The 19,416-nt window shown below is 39.3% G+C and overlaps 1 protein-coding gene across 1 annotated transcript in view; it reads right to left on the bottom strand.

Moving 5' to 3' along the window:
• Positions 1-7,940: 7,940 nt before the first annotated feature.
• The window catches only part of LOC115218936 (zinc finger protein 665-like), a 40,030-nt gene continuing 28,554 nt past the window's right edge, over positions 7,941-19,416 (bottom strand). The window contains exons 2-3 of the mRNA XM_036508560.1: positions 11,502-14,328; positions 7,941-8,383 (exon numbers count right to left, since the gene is read on the bottom strand). Of these exons, the coding sequence (XP_036364453.1) occupies positions 11,529-14,189 (2,661 nt within the window). The 5' untranslated portion in view covers positions 14,190-14,328 and the 3' untranslated portion in view covers positions 7,941-8,383; positions 11,502-11,528. The remainder of the gene's footprint in view (positions 8,384-11,501; positions 14,329-19,416) is intronic.

Raw genomic sequence — 19,416 nt, forward strand, 5'->3', positions numbered from 1 at the left:
GTGACTGAAATGAGATAGACAAGAATAACAATTGTGAACGTTAGAATTTCTAGTAAGAAATATTGGACAAAATACTCCGTGGTATTTCATTACATTGTTTTATGGTGATAAAATAGTTACCATCAAGTACTGGGTTCAATATAACCCACTGTAACCTTGAAGGTAGTGTTCCAGTATGGCCATAGTCCAATTTCTGAAGTCAGTAAAAGGATAAAAGAATTTATAAGAAATATTAAATAAAAGGGATTGAACGTTTTTATTAATTTCCATAAGTATTTAGAATAGATCATTATTTTTTAAAATCTATATATAAAGTTATTGGTCTGTTGGATATGAAAGGAATTAACCAGATTAAACTAGTTTTACCAGGAGTGTGGTTAGTACTGACTCAACAGATTTATGATTAGAGACACTCCAAAAGTCCAATTTGTCCAACTTATTTAAAAGGGTCGGGTGTGTCTTGAGGGTTTTAATTGGTATTTCTAGCAGTTTGGGCAACTGTGTAGAAGGTCTCTGGTTGGTTTGTATATTAACATGTCATGGTTTACATTGAGAACAGTTGATAAAAAATGTTGGAATAGAATCTTTCCTTTCAAGAACCAGAAAAATGCCCTGAAATAAAATTCATTCCCCAATTCTGTTTCATCCAGTTTTGTTAAGAATATCTGCTTTAAAATTCTTACAAAAAATACTGAAATAAATGCAGCAAATATAAGAATTAAATAATAATTTTATTTGATGATAGGTAGCTTTTGGGTAAATGTCTGAGGCAGCCACACTGCATAGATTATAGTTAAAGTCTGTTATTGTCCATTCTCTTTCTTCTTTATCAATTTCTCTGTTGACTAGTTCCAACCATGTCAACTTCATTCTTAAGTCTTTTTCAGTCAACTTGCCATCTTCTTTTCTTTCTCTTTCATATTTACTGGAGTCTATGGCAACTGTTTGCAGATTAGTATTTAAATATTTTGAGTGAAATAAACTCTAAAGTTTGATGTGAATACTTTGGTAAAAACATTATATTACAACAGACTGCCATCTCTCACATTTTCCCTCACTCACTCTCTTTGGTTTATTATTATTATTACAATGGTATTCTTACTTTCTCCGCAGCCAGTTTTAAAAGAAAAAAGTAGAATGTTGCAACACATACACATATTGATTTAAGGATGTCATGTCACTAACATGGAGCAATAGAAATATTTCAAAATGGAAACCTGACAAATATTTAACATGATTACACCTGTTAAAACAATTGGCTTCTTTATGATTGGCAAAGGTAGGATATTGTAAGAAATTAGCCAAACTGAAGTCCCTTTTAGCAAGTAGTGAATCACACACTAACTAGTTCCTTTTATGACTAGGTTCAGTGGCATGATATGTTTGGATAGAATAAAAGGACAAGTATATTGATATTTTTCATGGTTTCAGTGGGTGAGGTAGTGGGGGGAGACACTGAAACTCAGATAAAGTCTTGAATTGGTGGGGTCTAATTACCAAAAATCATTGTATGTAATTGACAAGTATATTAAGTGCTCAAAGGGTTTGCACTTATTCTGAATCTTAAACCCAGAGATTATGATAAAACCCACTAGTGTATATTGTTGTGCATGTCTTCGGTCATCCCCCCCCCCCTATAGACTCAGTCAGTTTATGGGATTCAAGCCACATACCAGGCAATGGCTGTATATCTAAGAAGTCTTTTTTAAGCTGACACTGCAAGCTTCTTGTTCTGCACGTAGACAATAGGAAACTTCACAGCCTCGCCATGGATCACTACCTTAAGAGGAAACATTCAGTGATGTCCCAACAACCAACAGATTATAAGACATTACTACACCATTAATGATATTTTATTGCCATTTTGTAGGCTTACAGCCAAAGTTCATCAGTTTCACCAACCAATGGAGATGGATTGTCAGCTTAGTGACTTACTGTTCATTCAGCCAAGTAGTCAGTAGTTCATATCCTATCATTGGTACTGCCCACTGTCCATTCCCAATGCTGTAAATAAATTGTTACTTAAACAAAGATATTCCAGTTTTCACCATCTTATCTTTTATTCAGGTGGTGTGTATAAAGGGACATTTTATGTAATGTGTCCTTCTCCTGTACAAGATTTGACTGCTATTTCTAGCAGATGGAATGCATACACAGAAGATTATTGATGTTGTGCTGCAGTATAAGTGATCAAAGTTTCATTGGCTGACCAGGTTGAATTCATTCAAAGCCTCCTGCAGGCAAATTAAAATTAAATGCAATACCCAAGCTACCTGTCCAGGTTGTGGAGAGGTAGATGCATTTTATCTTTCAGCTGTTTAACATCACTGAAATGCTTTTTAGATCCTTAGGATCAGTAGCTCACTATTTCTTTTCTTTTTTTGATCAATAAATCATGAAATGGGGGTCAGATTGAAACAGTAACAAATCAAAGTGTGTGTGTGTGTGTGTGTGTGTGTGTGTGTGTGTGTGTGTGTGTGCGTGTGTGTAGATAGACAGACAGACAGACAGACAGATAGATATTCCAGTCACCGGGTATCAAAGAAAAAAATTAGGATTTCTTGATCAGCTGTTAATCTCTTTTACATATTCTTCACTGGATTCAAAATTTATCCCAACTCTTCAGAAACATAAACAAATAAATAAATATTTTTAAAAACTGGAAACAAATAAACAAATGATTACATAGTTATTAGGAAAAAAGAAAGCATAATCAGGTATCAAGGTGAGTGACTCAGAAACCAGAAACGAGTTTGTTGATTGAGAAAGAGGACATGATGAGTTCATTTTAGAGTTCTGATTTGGGGAGTGAAAATGTGTGTGTCTGAATATATACACACACACACAGATATATATATATGTATATACCTAAAATATACTCACTCATGTATGTATGTATGTATATATATATGTATATATATATATATATATATATATATATATATAAATACATATAAGAGAGAGGGTACGTATGCCGCTATATATAATACAAACTGGAACAAGAACGCAAAACATTTAGAAGATGATACAAAAAACACGGATGGGACATTCAAAGCCTTCAATCTTCAGTCAAGAACTGGATCATCCTCGCAATTTCGGCTGATTAATCTTGAGTTTGGAGCAATCTGAGATTGGAGCAATCTCAAGATTAATCAGCCGAAATTGCGAGGAAGATCCGGTTCATGACTGAAGATTGAAGGCTTTGAATGTCCCGTCCGTGTTTTTTGTATCATCTTCTAAATGTTTTGCGTTCTTGTTCCAGTTTGTATTTTTTTATATATATATATATCGTGATCACATGACCAACCAGGCTATCAGATGTTGTTATACATCACTGGTCACAATGCACATTTGCATTGTTTTAGCCTTCTAATGACACCATCTCGCAGGCTAGGCAAGCAGGCCAACATTCAACCCTGATCAAAAGTGGAGACTGGAGCAATGTGAAATGAAGTGTTTTGCTCCAGAACACAATGCGTTGCCCACGATCTAGCGATCACGAGTGCCACAGCCTAACTTCTAGGCCACGTGCCTTCACATTTGTATATGTGTGTGTGTGTTATATATATATACACACACACATACATATATGTATGTATGTATGTATGTATGTATGTATTGTATATAATCAGGCGAACTACAAGGAATCTTGTGTAGCTCTGTGTCAGCAAGACTTGAAAAAATATAGAAAAAAGTGAAAGTGGTACAGTGAACTTGCCATGAGGAATGGAACATCCAACGTTTAAGATGTCATCCTTCATCAGGAGGTATAGAAAAAGAGAAGTTGAAGAAAGAGTTTACATCCTCTCAGCTTGAAAAACTGGCTGCAACTGATAATGGATGCAGAATAACATAGGCTGCTACAGTGAAACAGAGGGTGTGCAAAAAGGGGGAGGAAAAGAGTGATGGAGAGAGTAGAGGTAAGCAAGTATGGTAATGTTGCAGAGAGAGGGTGGAAAGAGGATTAAAAAGGGTAAAAAAGAATTAAGAGGAAGGGAAAGGAAGGATGAAAGGAAAAACACTCATTCATACCTGTCGGGGACATAGTGCCAAGATCAAATATGAGATGTTGCTCCTTTCATTTCCTAGAGAAGAGGGGTCCATGGTGTAAGGCCATACCAATCACTGATAAATCTTCAATAGAATGATTCACAGTGTTAAAGTGGGTGACAACAGGTTGACCTAGCATACATAGCATTATGCTTCTGATGTGTTCGCGAAAGCGATCCCCAAGGTGTCACTCTGTTTCTCCAATGTAAAGAGCACCACAGCATTTGCAATATATGAAATTCGCCAAAGTGTAACAGAAGTGGTGTGTTATGTGATATTGCTTCTTGGTTCCTTGATGGTGGTAATATTGCTGATGTAGGGGTATGTGTTACATTGTCAGCAAGAACATTTAAAGGTTCCTGGTTGTGCGGAGCTGGGAGCTGTGAAGCTTCCAACAAGGAGATTTCTAAGACTCCTATCTTTTTTAAAAGACAGGAGAGGCAGTGTGGGACAGATAGGGGTGGTTGTTGGGTCAGAAAGAAGAATGCCATAATTGTGGGTGTTTGTATTTTAGAGGGAGGATGGATGGGTGTAGGTGAGAAAGAGTGGAATACGGTCGGTGGAAGTACGTGAAGATGGTAGGAGAGCTGTGGTGCGGTTAATGGCTCAGATTCGGTGGAGTGCTGGGTTGACAACTGATGGAGAATAGCCTTCATTCAGGAAAAACTGCTGCATCATTTTGCAATGGGATTCGAAATCTGAATCAATGCTGCAAAATTGTAGAAGGTGAAGAAATTGAGAGAAAGGTATGGCAGATTAATGTGTTTGGAGTAAGAGGAAGAGTAGAGAAGGTAGGAGTGAGAGTCAGTAGGTTTATAGTAGACAGAAGTGGAGAGGTGGGTACTGTGTATTTTGACAGAGATGTCCAGAAAGCAAACAGAAGTATCAGATATGGTGTAGGTAAATACCAGGGCTGGGTGAAAGGTGTTAATGAAAGAAATAAAATTGTTGAGCTGTTGTCTGTTAAGGCTTATGGCACCAATGCAGTCATTGATGTAACAACCATACAGCATTTTCCTTTCATCCTCTTAATTCTTTTTTACCCTTTTTAATCTCTTTCCACCCTCTCTCTGCAACATTCCTGTATTTACTTACCTCTACTCTCTCCATCACTCTTTTCCTCCCCCTTTTTGCACACCCTCTCCTATAACTTCTGTTTCACTGTAGCAGCCTGTGTTATTCTGCATCCATTATCAGTTGCAGCCAGTTTTTCAAGCTGAGAGGATGTAAACTCTTTCTTCAACTTCTCTTTTTCTGAATACCCTAGTGAAGGATTACATCTGAAACATTGTATATTCCACTCCTCATGGCAAGTTTACTGTATCCATTTCACTATATATATATATATATATATATATATATATATATATATATATATATATATATATATATATATAATATATATATATATACACAGTAGTGAGCAAAATTAGAGAACAAAAATAAAAATTCAAGATATTTACATTTCTACTTCATTTTTCCAAATGGGATTTTAATTGTATATGCTTTAAAGTATGTTCATTATTTACAATAGATTTTGTAGGAAATAATTAATAACAGAAAAAAATGTTTATTTGAAAAATACAAGATGGACAAAATTAGAGAACATATGATGTAAAATTCAAGAAATCAAGATTTTGCCAGAAATTTTTACAATCCACATCCATGTATTAATAAGATGTGCACATTCCTTTATTTCTAACGACTGCAGCACATTTCCATCCACAGGATTTGAACAATTTCTCACATTGTTCTGACATAATTTTATTCCATTCATCCTAAAGTTTTTCCCACAAAATAATAATATTCACATGTCAGTGCACTCCAAGTATCTTCCATAAGTTTTCAATGGAATTAAGGTCAGGGCTCTTAGCTGGCCAAAGCACCACAGTAATGTTTTCAGTTTGAAACACATCATTAACTATTTTAGCAATGTGACATGGTGCATTATCCTGCATAAAGATTAGCTGATGAGTTGGAGACGACCTCATAGCTGGCACAACATGCTGCAGAACAGTGCTTTTGTATATGGCTGCATTCCTATTACCATGGATCTGGATCAAAGGCCAAACACCTGCTGCAGAAATCATTCCCCAGACCATTAAACACCCACCTCCAAACTTCACTGATTTATTCACGCATTTAAGGGGAAATATTTCACACTTATAACATCTCACATACATTTTACCACCAGAGCCAACCAAATTGATCTTGCTTTCATCACTGAAGAACACATACAACCAGCTGTTGCCTGTCCAAAGTACATGCTTGTTGACAAAGACTAACCTCACTTTCACTTTTCGGTTCTACATACTGATGTGAAGTTTAATATTGGGGGAACGGGCATGAAGTATGACTTCCTTCAAACAATGAGCCACAGTCTTCCAAGCATTCATTCCATAATCACAATTTATTTGGTAAGAAATTCCTGCAGCAGTATCAAACAGTCTCTTAAGGATTGAATCACATGGTCTTACCAAACACTTGTTAATCATGGTCTGCCTTGTTTTTCTAATGATACAAATCAGCTTGTTTCTTCATAAAGCTTGAATATTCTTGAAACAACACTTTTTGATCTGTTTATACCTCTGGCAATAGCAGAAATTGCCATTCCTTCTTTTTTCAATGAGACCAATTGCTTCCTGATGTTTTCTTCAACTTTCTGTCAGTTTTCCATGTTTGTTAATTCACTACTGCTCAATAAAAATCTTAGTTTACATTGGTCAGAGTGTTGCCAGATTGTACTTTTTGAATTTTATGCTATACGTTCTCTGATTTTTTTTCAAATAAACATTTTCTCTGTTATAAATTATTTAGTTATTGAATCACTTCCTACAAAAGTTTTTGTAAATAATGAATATACTTTAAAGTATATCCAGTAAAAATCTCATTGGTAAAAATGAAGTAGAAATGTAAATATCTTTAATTTTTATATTTGTTCTCTAATTTTGGCTACTACTGTGTATATATATGTATGTATATATATATATATATGACTATATGTATTTATATATCTATGTGTGTGTGTGTACATGTTAGTCATTACACATGTGTACACACACATATATATATATATGTATATACATATATAAGTATGTATGTATATATATATATGGAGGCGCAATGGTTAGGGCAGTGGACTCGCGGTCGTAGGATCATAGTTTTGATTCTCAGACCGGGTGTTGTGAGTGTTTATTGAGCAAAAACACCTAAAGGTCCACGAGGCTCTGGCAGGGTGGTGGTGGCGATCCCTGCTGTACTCTTTCGCCACAACTTTCTCTCACTCTTTCTACTGTTGGCCTGCTCGCTTAGCGAGCGGAGTGGCGTCATTTGAAGGCAAAAACAATGCGAAGCACATTGTGACCAGCAATGTGTAGCAACATCTGATAGCCTGGTCGGTCACAGTGATCACGGTGATATATATATATATATATATATATATAAGGGGGTTGGACAAAATAATGGAAACACCTAGCATCATAGCATCATAATTTTGAAATATCTATAAAATCATCAAAATCTTGTTTATTTTTATGTTTTTGGTTTATTATTACTGTTGCTTAATATGTTTTGCTAAAATTGCTGTCTCTTTTCAGATATCTTCAGAAAAAGGTAATTAATATTCATTAAAATGACAGATCTATCAGACTTTCAAAGAGGTCAAATTATTGGTGCTTGTATGGCAGGCGCTAGCATAATGAAGACAGCCGTAATGTTTGGTGTATCAAGAAGTACTGTCTCAAAAGTAATGACAGCCTTTGAGAAAGAGAAAAATCCTCCTCGTTGAAACAAAATTCCAGAAAAAAACCAAAACTTTCAGATAGGGACTGTCAGACTCTTATGCAAATTGTTAGAAAGGATCATAAAAGTACAGCTCCCAAAATTACTGCAGAGCTTAATGACCACCTTGAGAACACAGTTTCCACAAAAACTGTTTGGCAGGAGCTGTACAAAGCCAGATTTCACAGGAGGGCTGCAATCAGAAGACCACTACTTTTTTATTGTTTATTATCCTCTGTGATTTTAAGTATAGCCCCCAGCCCTTTATGTACAAGCATTAAATAATACATCATATCTCATAATAGACTGGATATTTCAGTCTTTTGAAAACCAATAGATTATTGTGGCCCCAATACACTAGGAGAGCAAGGATCAGTCTATATTTTCTTGGTCTTACTCAGAAAATAAATATTCAGATATAAAATTCCTTTTTTAATCAATATGATTAATAATATATGAAATGTTGCTAGAAAAGAAAGACTGATATGAATGAATTTCAATGAATGTGTGTGTGTGTGTGTGTGTGTGTGTGTGTGTGTGTGTGTGTGTGTGTGTGCACGTGTGTGTGCGCGTGTGTGTACGTGTATGTGTATGTCTGTAAATTTCTATATTCATATATAAACATGCAGGTGGTCAGAGCCATATATACACACATTTATCAACAGATACATAAATTTTTTTCAGAACATAGTGAAGGACTGAAAATTCAAAATATGGATAACTTGAAATTTCATACACGTAGGCATTCATCAAATAGACTCAAGTCAGAAAAGTCACCTATACTATAACAGAGAAGGCATCAATTGGAAAATTTTGTAAAGTGCCTTAAATAATGTGTGTACAGGTGTCTCCTGTTATTGCAAAGGACCAGGTGATGAAAAGTGTTTTGTGTTTTAGTTAGTTTCTCTTTGATGGGAAAAAAGAAAATGGAAGTCTCTGGGAAAGTATTTTACAAAGTAAATTAAATTTTAAATGAAGGAGTGAAAGAAAATGTACAAAAACCTCATTATGTGATGAATCAAGAGAATCTCTTGTTAATTAGAAAGTACTTTATGAAATGGCTACACTTGTTAAGGTTCTCTAATTTGATAATTATATATATTACTTAATGTTGCTGAAGTACATAATCCACAGATTTTAGACTGACCTACTAATAACTATGAAATAAATAAATAACAAACAAAACAATGTGTTCCCTATAAAATCACTATTTGCATATGCAAATCCACTGGAAGGAATTATTTTCTTTGAGATACTACTTTTCTGATTTGAAACTATCTAATGATGTTTTGTGTGTGTATGTGTGTGCAAGTGTGCAGCTATGGTGAGACATTGTCTTGTGGAATTTTAGTCAAATGAATTAATCACAATGCTTTTTTTTTTGAAGCCTGGTACTTATTTTATCAGTCTCGTTTGCTGAACTGCTAATTATGGGGACATAAACACACCAACACCAGTTGTCAAACAGTGGTGGGGACAAACACAGATACAAAGACACACACACACACACACACACACACACACACACACATATACAACTGATTTCTTTCAGTTTCCATCTACCAAATCTACATACAATGCATTGGGACTGAACCCAGAATCATGAGGTAGGGAAGCAAACTTCTTTTCACACAGCCACTTCTGCACTTTATATAAATATATATACATATATATATATATATATATATATATATATATATATATATATATATATATATATATAAACAAAAATGAGCTAAGGGAACTACTCAAAGTGGCCAACGGCATGTATTTAAATCACACACACACACACACACCTAGTAGTTTACCAGTATAGCACATTCACTGCGTATAGTAGTGATCAATAAAGATGCTCATATATTCCATCTTCTATTTCTCTCATTAATTGTGTATATATATATATATATATATATATATACGCATATAGATAAAAATAAACATAGACACACACGTCTATATATATTTACATATGCACATATGCTGAAGAATAAGTATAGTTTACAAGATATGACATCCTCCAAGAAAGATAGAACTCAAAATATTTGCAGAGTAAAGATTTGATTGTAAGTATTTGAAAATTAATTCACTCCAGTGACCAAGAATAGGAATCCTTGAACTGATATATACATATACATACATAAATATACACACATTGTTTGAGATTGTCAAGCCCAATGTTATAGTTTATACTAGGGTCCATTTATAAACAAGACATAACAAGACTTGCAACATGATACTGTAAAAATCATGGTATGATAAGGGATTGAGTCCATGTTATGATGTGATGTTAAGAAATATCACCAATGATATCAGTGAAGACCTTATAGCCTTCATCATAAGATTCAAGCCATTGTGCAGTTTGATGCTGGTGATATTCTTGTCCTGTGATGTCAGTTAGTTCCTGATAGTCAAATTCATAAAAGATAGAAAATGTCTTGGTATGTTATGTTTAATGGCACTGAAAACATTGAAGACTTTTAGCTTGCTGGATGGTTTTTGTTTTTAGTATATCTTTGCTTATAAATTCCTGTAAATGACTGACAATTGAAGCTGATGATGAGGATGAAAATGATGATGAGGAGGATGATGGGGATGATGATGAAGATGATGATGGGAATGATGATGAGGAGGATGATGGGGATGATGATGAAGATGATGATGGGAATGATGATGATGATAATGATGACGATGACGATAACAACAACAAGGAGGGGAGAGGAGAGGGGAAGGAGGAGGGGGATGGTTTGATTCAATAAATTATTGTTGGTATAGTTAAGTAGGGGCAGGCTCTGATCACAGAAATGACAAATTTTCTCATATCTACATGCATATATGCATACAAACATATATACATTCATATGTACATACACACACACACACAAACAGGTCTGCTGTGGGACTTAATAGTCTTAAGAGAGGTCATAGGCAGAATGTCAGAAATATCATTGTCAACAAGGAAGCTCAGAGACAGCAATTGTCTGTGAAGATGGAGCAATCACCATGTATGTATATCTGTGTGAGTGTGTGCATATATGTATGTTTGTTTATGTTTTCTAATTGCCAGTTTTACATATAAAATATATTTGTGCAGGGGAAATATTACCTTGCTCAGAAGCAGCTAACTGTTGGTAACAGGAAAGGTATCTGGCCATAGAAAATCTGACCCATGCAAGCATGGAAAAGTTTATATGAAACTGATGAGGAGGATGATAATAACAACGACAATGATGATGATGATGATGACGACGACGACGACATTGATATATAATATACATATGTATGCATATGATATATATATATTTACATGAAATATAAAATATATATGCATACATAATACATCAGTATAATCAATCATATATATGTGTGTGTGATTGTATATATATATATATATGTGTATATATATATATATATATATATATTTATATATACTGGAGTAAGCACATAAATGTGAAACAAGGTGGAAAAAAAGAGTACTCAAATACCAGAGGTAGAATAATATGCATTATTTAAAAGCAGCAGAAATATATACCAAAAGCTGTTACTCAGAGTTTCATGTTCCTGTTTGTCGAACAGTTTTGTTAAAAAAAAAAACTGTCTGACGAACGGGAACGTGAAACTCCGAGTAACAGCTTTTGTTATATATATCTGCTGCTTTAAAATAAAGTATATATATATATATATATCAGCCTCTTCTCTCTTTATGTGGAGGTTGGTACATTGATGTAGAGTGGAACATTGATGTGGTGTGGAAGGTTAAGCTGTTGTGATATGCCGAGCTGGTGTGGTGCAGTACCAGCATGCTGGTGGTGATGGTGTTGCTGCAACACATTGAGCTGGTGTGGCACGGTCGCTGGGTGTGGTTGGATCATGTTGAGGTGACGGGGAAGGCTGGAATGATGTGGCATGCCAAGTGGATGTGTGGAGACATTCATGTGTTGCGAGAGGACACTGGTTGGGTGGTGGGGTGGGAGGCTGAGTGATTGATGGTGTGAATGGGACTGTTGCTGTTGTTGTTGTTGATGATGATGATGCTGTTGTTGCTGTTGATGAGGGTGATGAGGATGGTGATGCCCCCCCATACCTGCTGGGTGTGGCGTTTGTGGTTGATGCTGGTGATGTGTCTGGGGTGGGGGCGGAGGGGGTGGTGGTGGCGGGGGAGGAAGTTGTGGTGGAAGTGATGCATGTTGTTGTTGCTGCTGTTGTTGTTGTTGTTGTTGCTGCTGCTGCTGTGCAGAAGACAACCCTAACTGGTGATCTTGTCCCAATGAGCTGCTACTATGATGTGAAGTCACACTGGTGTGGTGTGACATGTTGGAGTGTCGTGGATGGACAGACATCTGATGTGGGATACCAACTTGGTGAGTGAGAGGGCTGGTACCTGATTGGTTTTCACTGCTGCTACTGTTGCTGCTGCTAGCAACACCGCTAGTGACAGGGGTGATACTGCCCTCTTCTACCCCACTTGTCACCATCTGGGTGGCAAGATTTTGTTGACAAGTTTCTCTGGGCAACTCTTTGGTGTCAGCACTTGACTGGATATTATTGCTGCTGTCACTGTTATTGCTGTTATTGTTACTGTTGTTACTGCTGCTGTTGTTGTTGTTGTTTGTAGTGGAGGTAGTGGTGGTTGAAGTGATACTGATGGTTGTATTAGGGATGCTAACAGCAGTTGATTCAAGGTTGCGTCTGTTGACACAACTCCACCGTTTTCCTTTTTTCTTGTTCCCACGCCTATGACGTATCAAGTTGCCGACACGGGAAAATGAATAGCCACAGTCTTCACATTTGTATGGTCGCTCGCCAGTGTGTATCCGCATGTGAGCTTTCATATGGGATTTCTGTGAGAAGGTCTTGTTGCACACTTCACATGGGAATCGCTTGGCACCAGGCATGTGTACACGTTGATGGCGCTCCAAATCATTCATGTTGGTGAAACCTTTGCCACAGATGTTGCAAGCAAATGTTTGCAACTGTGTTTGCATCCATTTGTTGCTGCTACTCACTTGCTGTGAACGTGTGAAGTTCCTCCAGCAAGCACCACAGTCCAACTGCATGTTGTCTGTGTCATCTGCATGGTCGCACTCCTCACCTTGATTAGTCACCAAACCCATGTTGCAGTTACTTCCATCCTTATCGTCTTCATCTAAATGCAGGTTTTGTGGGAACACAGCTTGTCCAGTCTCAGGAATGTTTGTTGCAGGAGGACCAAATTGCCCTAACTTTGAATGAAGTCGCATGTGACGCATGAGATTGCCATTCCTGGTAAAAGAGAATCCACAAATGCCACATTTAAATGGCATTTCTCCTGTGTGCAGTCGTTGATGCACTTTCAGATGTGTACGCTGTGTAAAGGCTTTTGGACATACATTGCAGACAAACCTACGTTCACCCATATGTAGACGCTTATGTCTTAGCATGTTGCCATACTGGGTAAAAGATTTGCCACAAAGTGAACACTGGTAAGGCTGAACAGCCTTGTGAATACGCCGATGGACACTAATGTGTGAACGTTGACTGAAAACACGCCAACAAATGGCACAGTCTAATAAATTTCCTTTCTTGTAAATCAAGCAGTCTTTGTTTGTGTTTTTGTTAAGGAAACCATTTTTGTGTAACTTGCCATTCTTTTTCGAAGCATTTTTAGGTGGAAGAACCAAAGCATTTTCTGATGATGAATTTTCAAACAAGTGTTTCTTTTTGGATCTGTGCATTTTATTGTGCCTGGCCAGATTGCCATTTCGAGAAAATGCATAACCACATACCTCACACTTGAATGGTCTCTCACCTGAATGCACACGGGTGTGAGCCTTGAGATGCGATCGCTGGCGGAAACTTTTACTGCAAACTTCACAGTTGAACAATTTGCCATCCTCATGTGTTTTCTTGTGACGTTCCAAGTTTTGCAAACGTGGGAAGCTCTTCTCACACAGATCACACTTGTAGGGCAAAACTGCAGAATGGATCTGTTTGTGAACACTAACATGTGATCGCTGACTGAATGCTTTCCAGCAGATCTTGCAGTCAAACAGCTTGGGTGGAAGTGGACTACCCTGCATTGGTGATATTCCTGATATGGGTGGTGGCATTGGTAGTGGGGGTAGTTGAAAGTTACAGTTCTTTTCAGCACATGACATAGAGCAGTCTCCTCCATATGATGATACACTTCCACAGGATGAAGGGTTGATACATTCCCCTTGCTCCTCATTATCATCTCCACAGCAGCCACCCTTATTACTGATGTTGCACATCTGGCATTTATATGGATTGCTGTCATTGTAAGAATTAATTCTCTTTTTACATGGCATTGATGTACTGTTTTGAACCGAGAGATTCATACACTCATCGCAGTCGAATAGCATGATGTGTTGTTGGTCACTTGAGTCTAGTCCTTGGTTCACTTGATGACTTGAACACTTTTACAAGAAGTAGGAATGTAAGACAGATCCTACCTCATTCATGGAAAGGTCAGTTGACAAACACTGCTGCTCTCAACACGCTCTGTAGATGGTAGAAAAGAAAATAATTCATTTTAGTTTTCAATTAACAAATAAACAATAAAAGAACATACAATAAGTACAATCACTTTTTTGAAAATATGAAAAGGGCAAGTTGTGATGTTCATGCATTTCCAAAACACATTGTGGGAGTGGAAAGGGTTAGATAACTGAATATTAACTGATGTATATCTATGTTCACCACACTCAAAGAGGGAACCTTGACTTGCTAGAAATAGCAGTTAAATATTCCTAAGATTAGGAAGTGGTGTATGTGTGTGTGTGTGCGTGTACTCTTGATTTAAATTGTCACTCGTATTTTACCCATTCTTAATGAAAGTCATGAGTCAAATGATCATAGATTGGTATACGAAATAAAATCTGACAAATAAGCAAATCACAACGAAAGTCTTTTTGCTTCGGTTGGAACATGTAACACTTTTATAGGGGAGGGGGGGCTATCTGACAGTCATTACCAGATATTTTGAAATATTTCAATAATTTACTCACAGAGTAAGCCAGATTCCAAAATGGTATATGTTGGACTCGAGAAGTAAAGTTGAAAAAGTATGACACACTGACATTCACATTTATTATATTAGATATGTTTAATTTGGGGAAACTGTATTTCAATTGAAGTGTATTTTGTGTGTGTGTGTGTGTGTGTGTGTGTGTGTGTGTGTGTGTGTGCGTGTGTGCGTGTGTGTGTATGTATATATGTACACACACATATATATACATATATACATACATATAGGTGCGGGCATGGCTGTGTGGATAGGAAGCTTGCTTCCCAGCTACATGATTTCAGGTTCAGTCCCACCGTGTGGCACCTTGGGCAAGTGTCTTCTGCTATAGCCCTGGGCCGACCAGAGCTTTGTAATTGAATTTGGTAGGCAGAAGTTACTGCTGCGTGTGTATATGTGTGTGTAGGTTCTTGTGTCTCTCTAATAAAGAGAGAGAGAGGGATATATAAGTATGTATGTATGTATTAAAGAATGCAAAAAATAAAACCAAAATTATGGTGTTCAGTAGTTGATCCAGTATGCTGGCCACAGGAGTTTCTCTCCAGGAAAGTTGTACATCATCTCCCTCTTTCTCTCATATACCCACTCTCTCTCTCTCTCTCTCTCTCTCTCTCTCTCTCTCTCTCTCTTATTATTACTCCCATTGCCACAGTCAACACTACTACTTTTAATAATAATTAACTCTCGAAAAGGCTAGGAAACTAATAAAGCGATTAACACCCCCCTCCCTTAAGCATCTTTCACGCTTTATGGCAAGACTAACACCTAAGTAACTTTTTTACGGGGAACCGCATGTGTAATATTACAACAACAATCAAGTAAAAAAATAAAGTAACAAAAATTATAACAGCAATAATGTAGGACTGAAATATGGCAAGTCTATAAAACTTCCTTATAAACAACATTTTTAGTTTTCCCCCGGGGGATGAAGGCTGTTCCTACAACCCACTCTTGAGCAGCCAACGTACAGCTGACCATGTGAAAAGCATGGTTGAGCTAAGTAAAGTCCAACGACAGACAGCAACTGCCCCTGGGACTTATTAATGGACATGGTGTAAATCGGAAACTGCACTCTGCAGAATGTGAATGGTAAGACAGTGATACCCCCCCGCCATTTATCAAGCAATCTTTCCTTGTGTAGGCAAGCCCACAAGGGCCATGGACCATATTAGACTTCACTATGCCATGGAGTTTACTATCAACGCCAGGATCAGGTTTGTGGCTTTCCTTTATGTCTCACAAAGTAACATCTAATGCCTCAAGGGCACCCTTGTCAATTATTGTGCATTCATCCCAAACAATCAGGTGGCATTGTGTGAGCAATTGCCCGTTATCTTTGAAATGTTGCAAACAGGCGTTGGTGAACTTGTAGAGTGTGCAGTCCTGCCACCAGGGAGCTGAGTAGCAGCTATGCCCCAATTTGCCATAGCGATGCACTTTTGTAGCCTTACTTTTGCAAGAATTAGTCTAGTTATGAACGTTTTTGCCTGTCCGTCAGGAGCGTTAAGGAAGAAAACGCCACCTTTACGACCCTGGACTTGCTGAATGATAGTGTCGTAGGCGTGCTTCTGGTCAGTTAGCAAGAGTGCCTCATTGATCTGTATATATGCGAATAGTTCAGTAATGTTGTAAGATGTTTTCCGAATAATCTCAGAAGGGAGATCATTTGAGGTAGGCTTTGCAGTGAGGGGGGGGAAGCCCGTAAGTGGTCATTACGTCACCACCTAAAGCTAAAGTTTTGTTTTCAATCTGAATCAGCGCTAGGTTATATATTGTATCGGTGAAACCTATACTTAAAGTAGGGAATCGAAGCTGAGCGGCTCACCTAAAGTTCTTGGACAGGTCATTCCTAAATTGAAGCCACAAAGGATACGGACTACTGCGTGCATAATTGTGCAGTATAACAGCAAAAAGTGTTCTAAGGCTTCCGGGTGATTTGGATACACAAGCCTCTGATAAGCAGGCTTGCCACTGCCTGTCATCGTCAAGAAGACTGCTATTGACATGCTCCCTTGTATATTGCAAAAACGTTTTCATCCACAGTTCTTAAATCCTGAAAGCAAGTTGGGCCTGCTACTTTGTGTAGAAGAAGACGGAGATGAAAGTACTCAGTCTGATTTGGGTGCACGGTATAAACGTGCCCAAAATAATGATTGAACTTAACGCCTTCGTGCCCTTCAACAGTTTTACTTGTCTTCTTTTTCCTCCACATCTTATTGTTCCAGGTGTAGTCGGATGGAACTTGTGGGTAAAAGAGTGTCCGTGCAAAAGGATCGACCTGACAAAGTTTAAAAAACACAGTAAGCTTAGTATCTGATGGAGCCTATGCTACCTGGGCAGCAGCAGCTTCACTGAAATACACTCTTTGACCGTTTTCAAGATGAGCAGCAAGCTGAACAACGGCAGGATACCTTTCGTGTATTGCAAAACCGAAAATACGCCAAAACGCTTCATTGCTGCTTACGTACCATGCAGCCTGGTATTGCATTACTTCATCGTGTTGGTTGATGCCTTGGAGGCCTAACATGGCAACATCGGACCCATTTTTTATGTATTTGCAGGCATATTTGATTGTGTGGGATGACGTCAGCAGCTGGGGAGCTGACCGGAAGGGGCAGCGGTGACGCGCGCGCAGCGAGGGAGGATTCTGCCTTTTCGAGTCAGGTCGCCTAGTGGGTAAGATGGGTCAGCACGTTGTTAGGTTTGGGAGAAGCAGCTGCTATCTCTAGCGTTCGGGTCGGGCTGTGTTGAAGGATCCATACCGCTGAAGGGTCTCCATCTGAGCGAAGAGAAGGTAGGTGCCTTTATTTCGAATCTCTCGCACACACCACAAGCTATTTCGGCACTCCATATAAGACGTCACCACAATGGCAGCGAAAATCAGGATTGCCAGCGACATCATCAGACCCTTTAATGGTGAAGGCGATGTAGTGGTCTGGATTCGTAAAATCAGGGTAGTGGCAAGACTGCAAGGTATAAGCGATGTGGCAAGTCTTATGGCGCTGTATTTGGAAGGGAGCGCATTGACGCTATATCTTGAGATGGACGAGGAAGAACGTCTGAGCGAGGAAAAGATAGAGCAACGTCTGAGGGATGCCTACACAGAGTGTGAATACACAGCTTTTGCTAAGCTGGGTACGATTAGATGGACGGGAGGACAGGTGGACGAATACGCAGCAGAAGTCAGAAGGTTAGTGACGCTGGCTGGGTTTACAGGAGAAGGGCTGGAGAGAGCAGTGCGACTGGCGTTTGTAAATGGGTTCCCCGACGATGTAGGGATTCACCTACAACGATTGCCCGGGATTAAAAAGATGGCACTGAGCGAACTTGTGACTCAAGCCCGCGTGTTGACGCGACACTCTGGACAGAAGGCGATAGTGATGGCGGTGGCGGAGGGGAATAAAGACGGACGACGACTGGAGAAAGACGTACAGAAGCCTACCATGCAACGACAGCGGCCGTTCTCAGGTCGGTGTTTTAGATGTCAGGGGTCGCACATGGCGCAGGACAGTATGCAACCGTGGTCCGTTTGCCATCGATGCAAGCAGACAGGGCATATCGCCCGTGATTGCGACCAGGGAAACGACCGCGGGGAAGTTGCTGCCTCTCGAACTTTCCCCACAAACGAGTAGAGGCGCTATTGGAGACGCTGCCATTAATTGACGTGGAGGCCGAGGGGAAGACGTTCAAGGCCCTCGTGGATATGGGCTGTACGACCACCCTTGTGACTTCAAGGGTGACGAAGAAATGGAACGGGGCAAGTAGTGTCCGGGCGGTCGACGGCAGCGAAATCCGTTGCAGAGGCAGCAGCAAGGTAGAGATAGTGGTGCGTGGCGCGACACTAAGGCTGCAGGTAATTGTGGCTGAACGCGTGATAGATGGGGTTGATGTGGTGATGGGGATGGACGCCATCAACCGCCTCGGTGGCGTCAGTATTGTGGGAGATGAGGTCACGTTCGGAAGCGTGGGGGCATCGTGCACTGCGAGACAGGATCGCCAGAGAGAGCAGATCCCCGCGAGGGACTGCGCCGCTTACACCATCGAGGACAAAGACTTTCAGGTGGCGTTCGATGGTCAGCGGTGGATGATAGAGTGGCGATGGAAGGACGAGCCCCCGATGCTGAAAAACAGAGTGAGCTGTTACCAGCATACCCTGAAAGGCCACGCCAGGGTTTAGTTTGAAGACGAGGTGGAGAGGTGGATCGAGGAAGGGGTCCTTGTCCCTTGGGAGGAGGAGGTAGCGGGCGGTGCTACCCCTGATGGCGGTGGTGCCTCTACGAAGGGAAAAGTCAGACCGGTGCTGGACTTCAGGGAGCTAAACCAGCATATATCGTGTCACACGGGAGGTGAGGCGACAGACGTTTGTGGCGAGACGTTACGTGTGTGGAGACGGTCGACCAAGGCAGCGACGATTGTCGACTTGAAATCAGCATACTTGCAGCTCCATGTGAGCGACAAACTGTGGCGATATCAGCTGGTGCGGTACAAAGGCCGGACGTACTGTTTAACCAGGCTGGGTTTCGGCTGAATTCCGCTCCGAAGATCATGGCGGCAGTGCTTAAGTC

This window comes from Octopus sinensis, linkage group LG14, assembly GCF_006345805.1.
Source record: "Octopus sinensis linkage group LG14, ASM634580v1, whole genome shotgun sequence".
Lineage (NCBI taxonomy): Eukaryota > Metazoa > Mollusca > Cephalopoda > Octopoda > Octopodidae > Octopus > Octopus sinensis.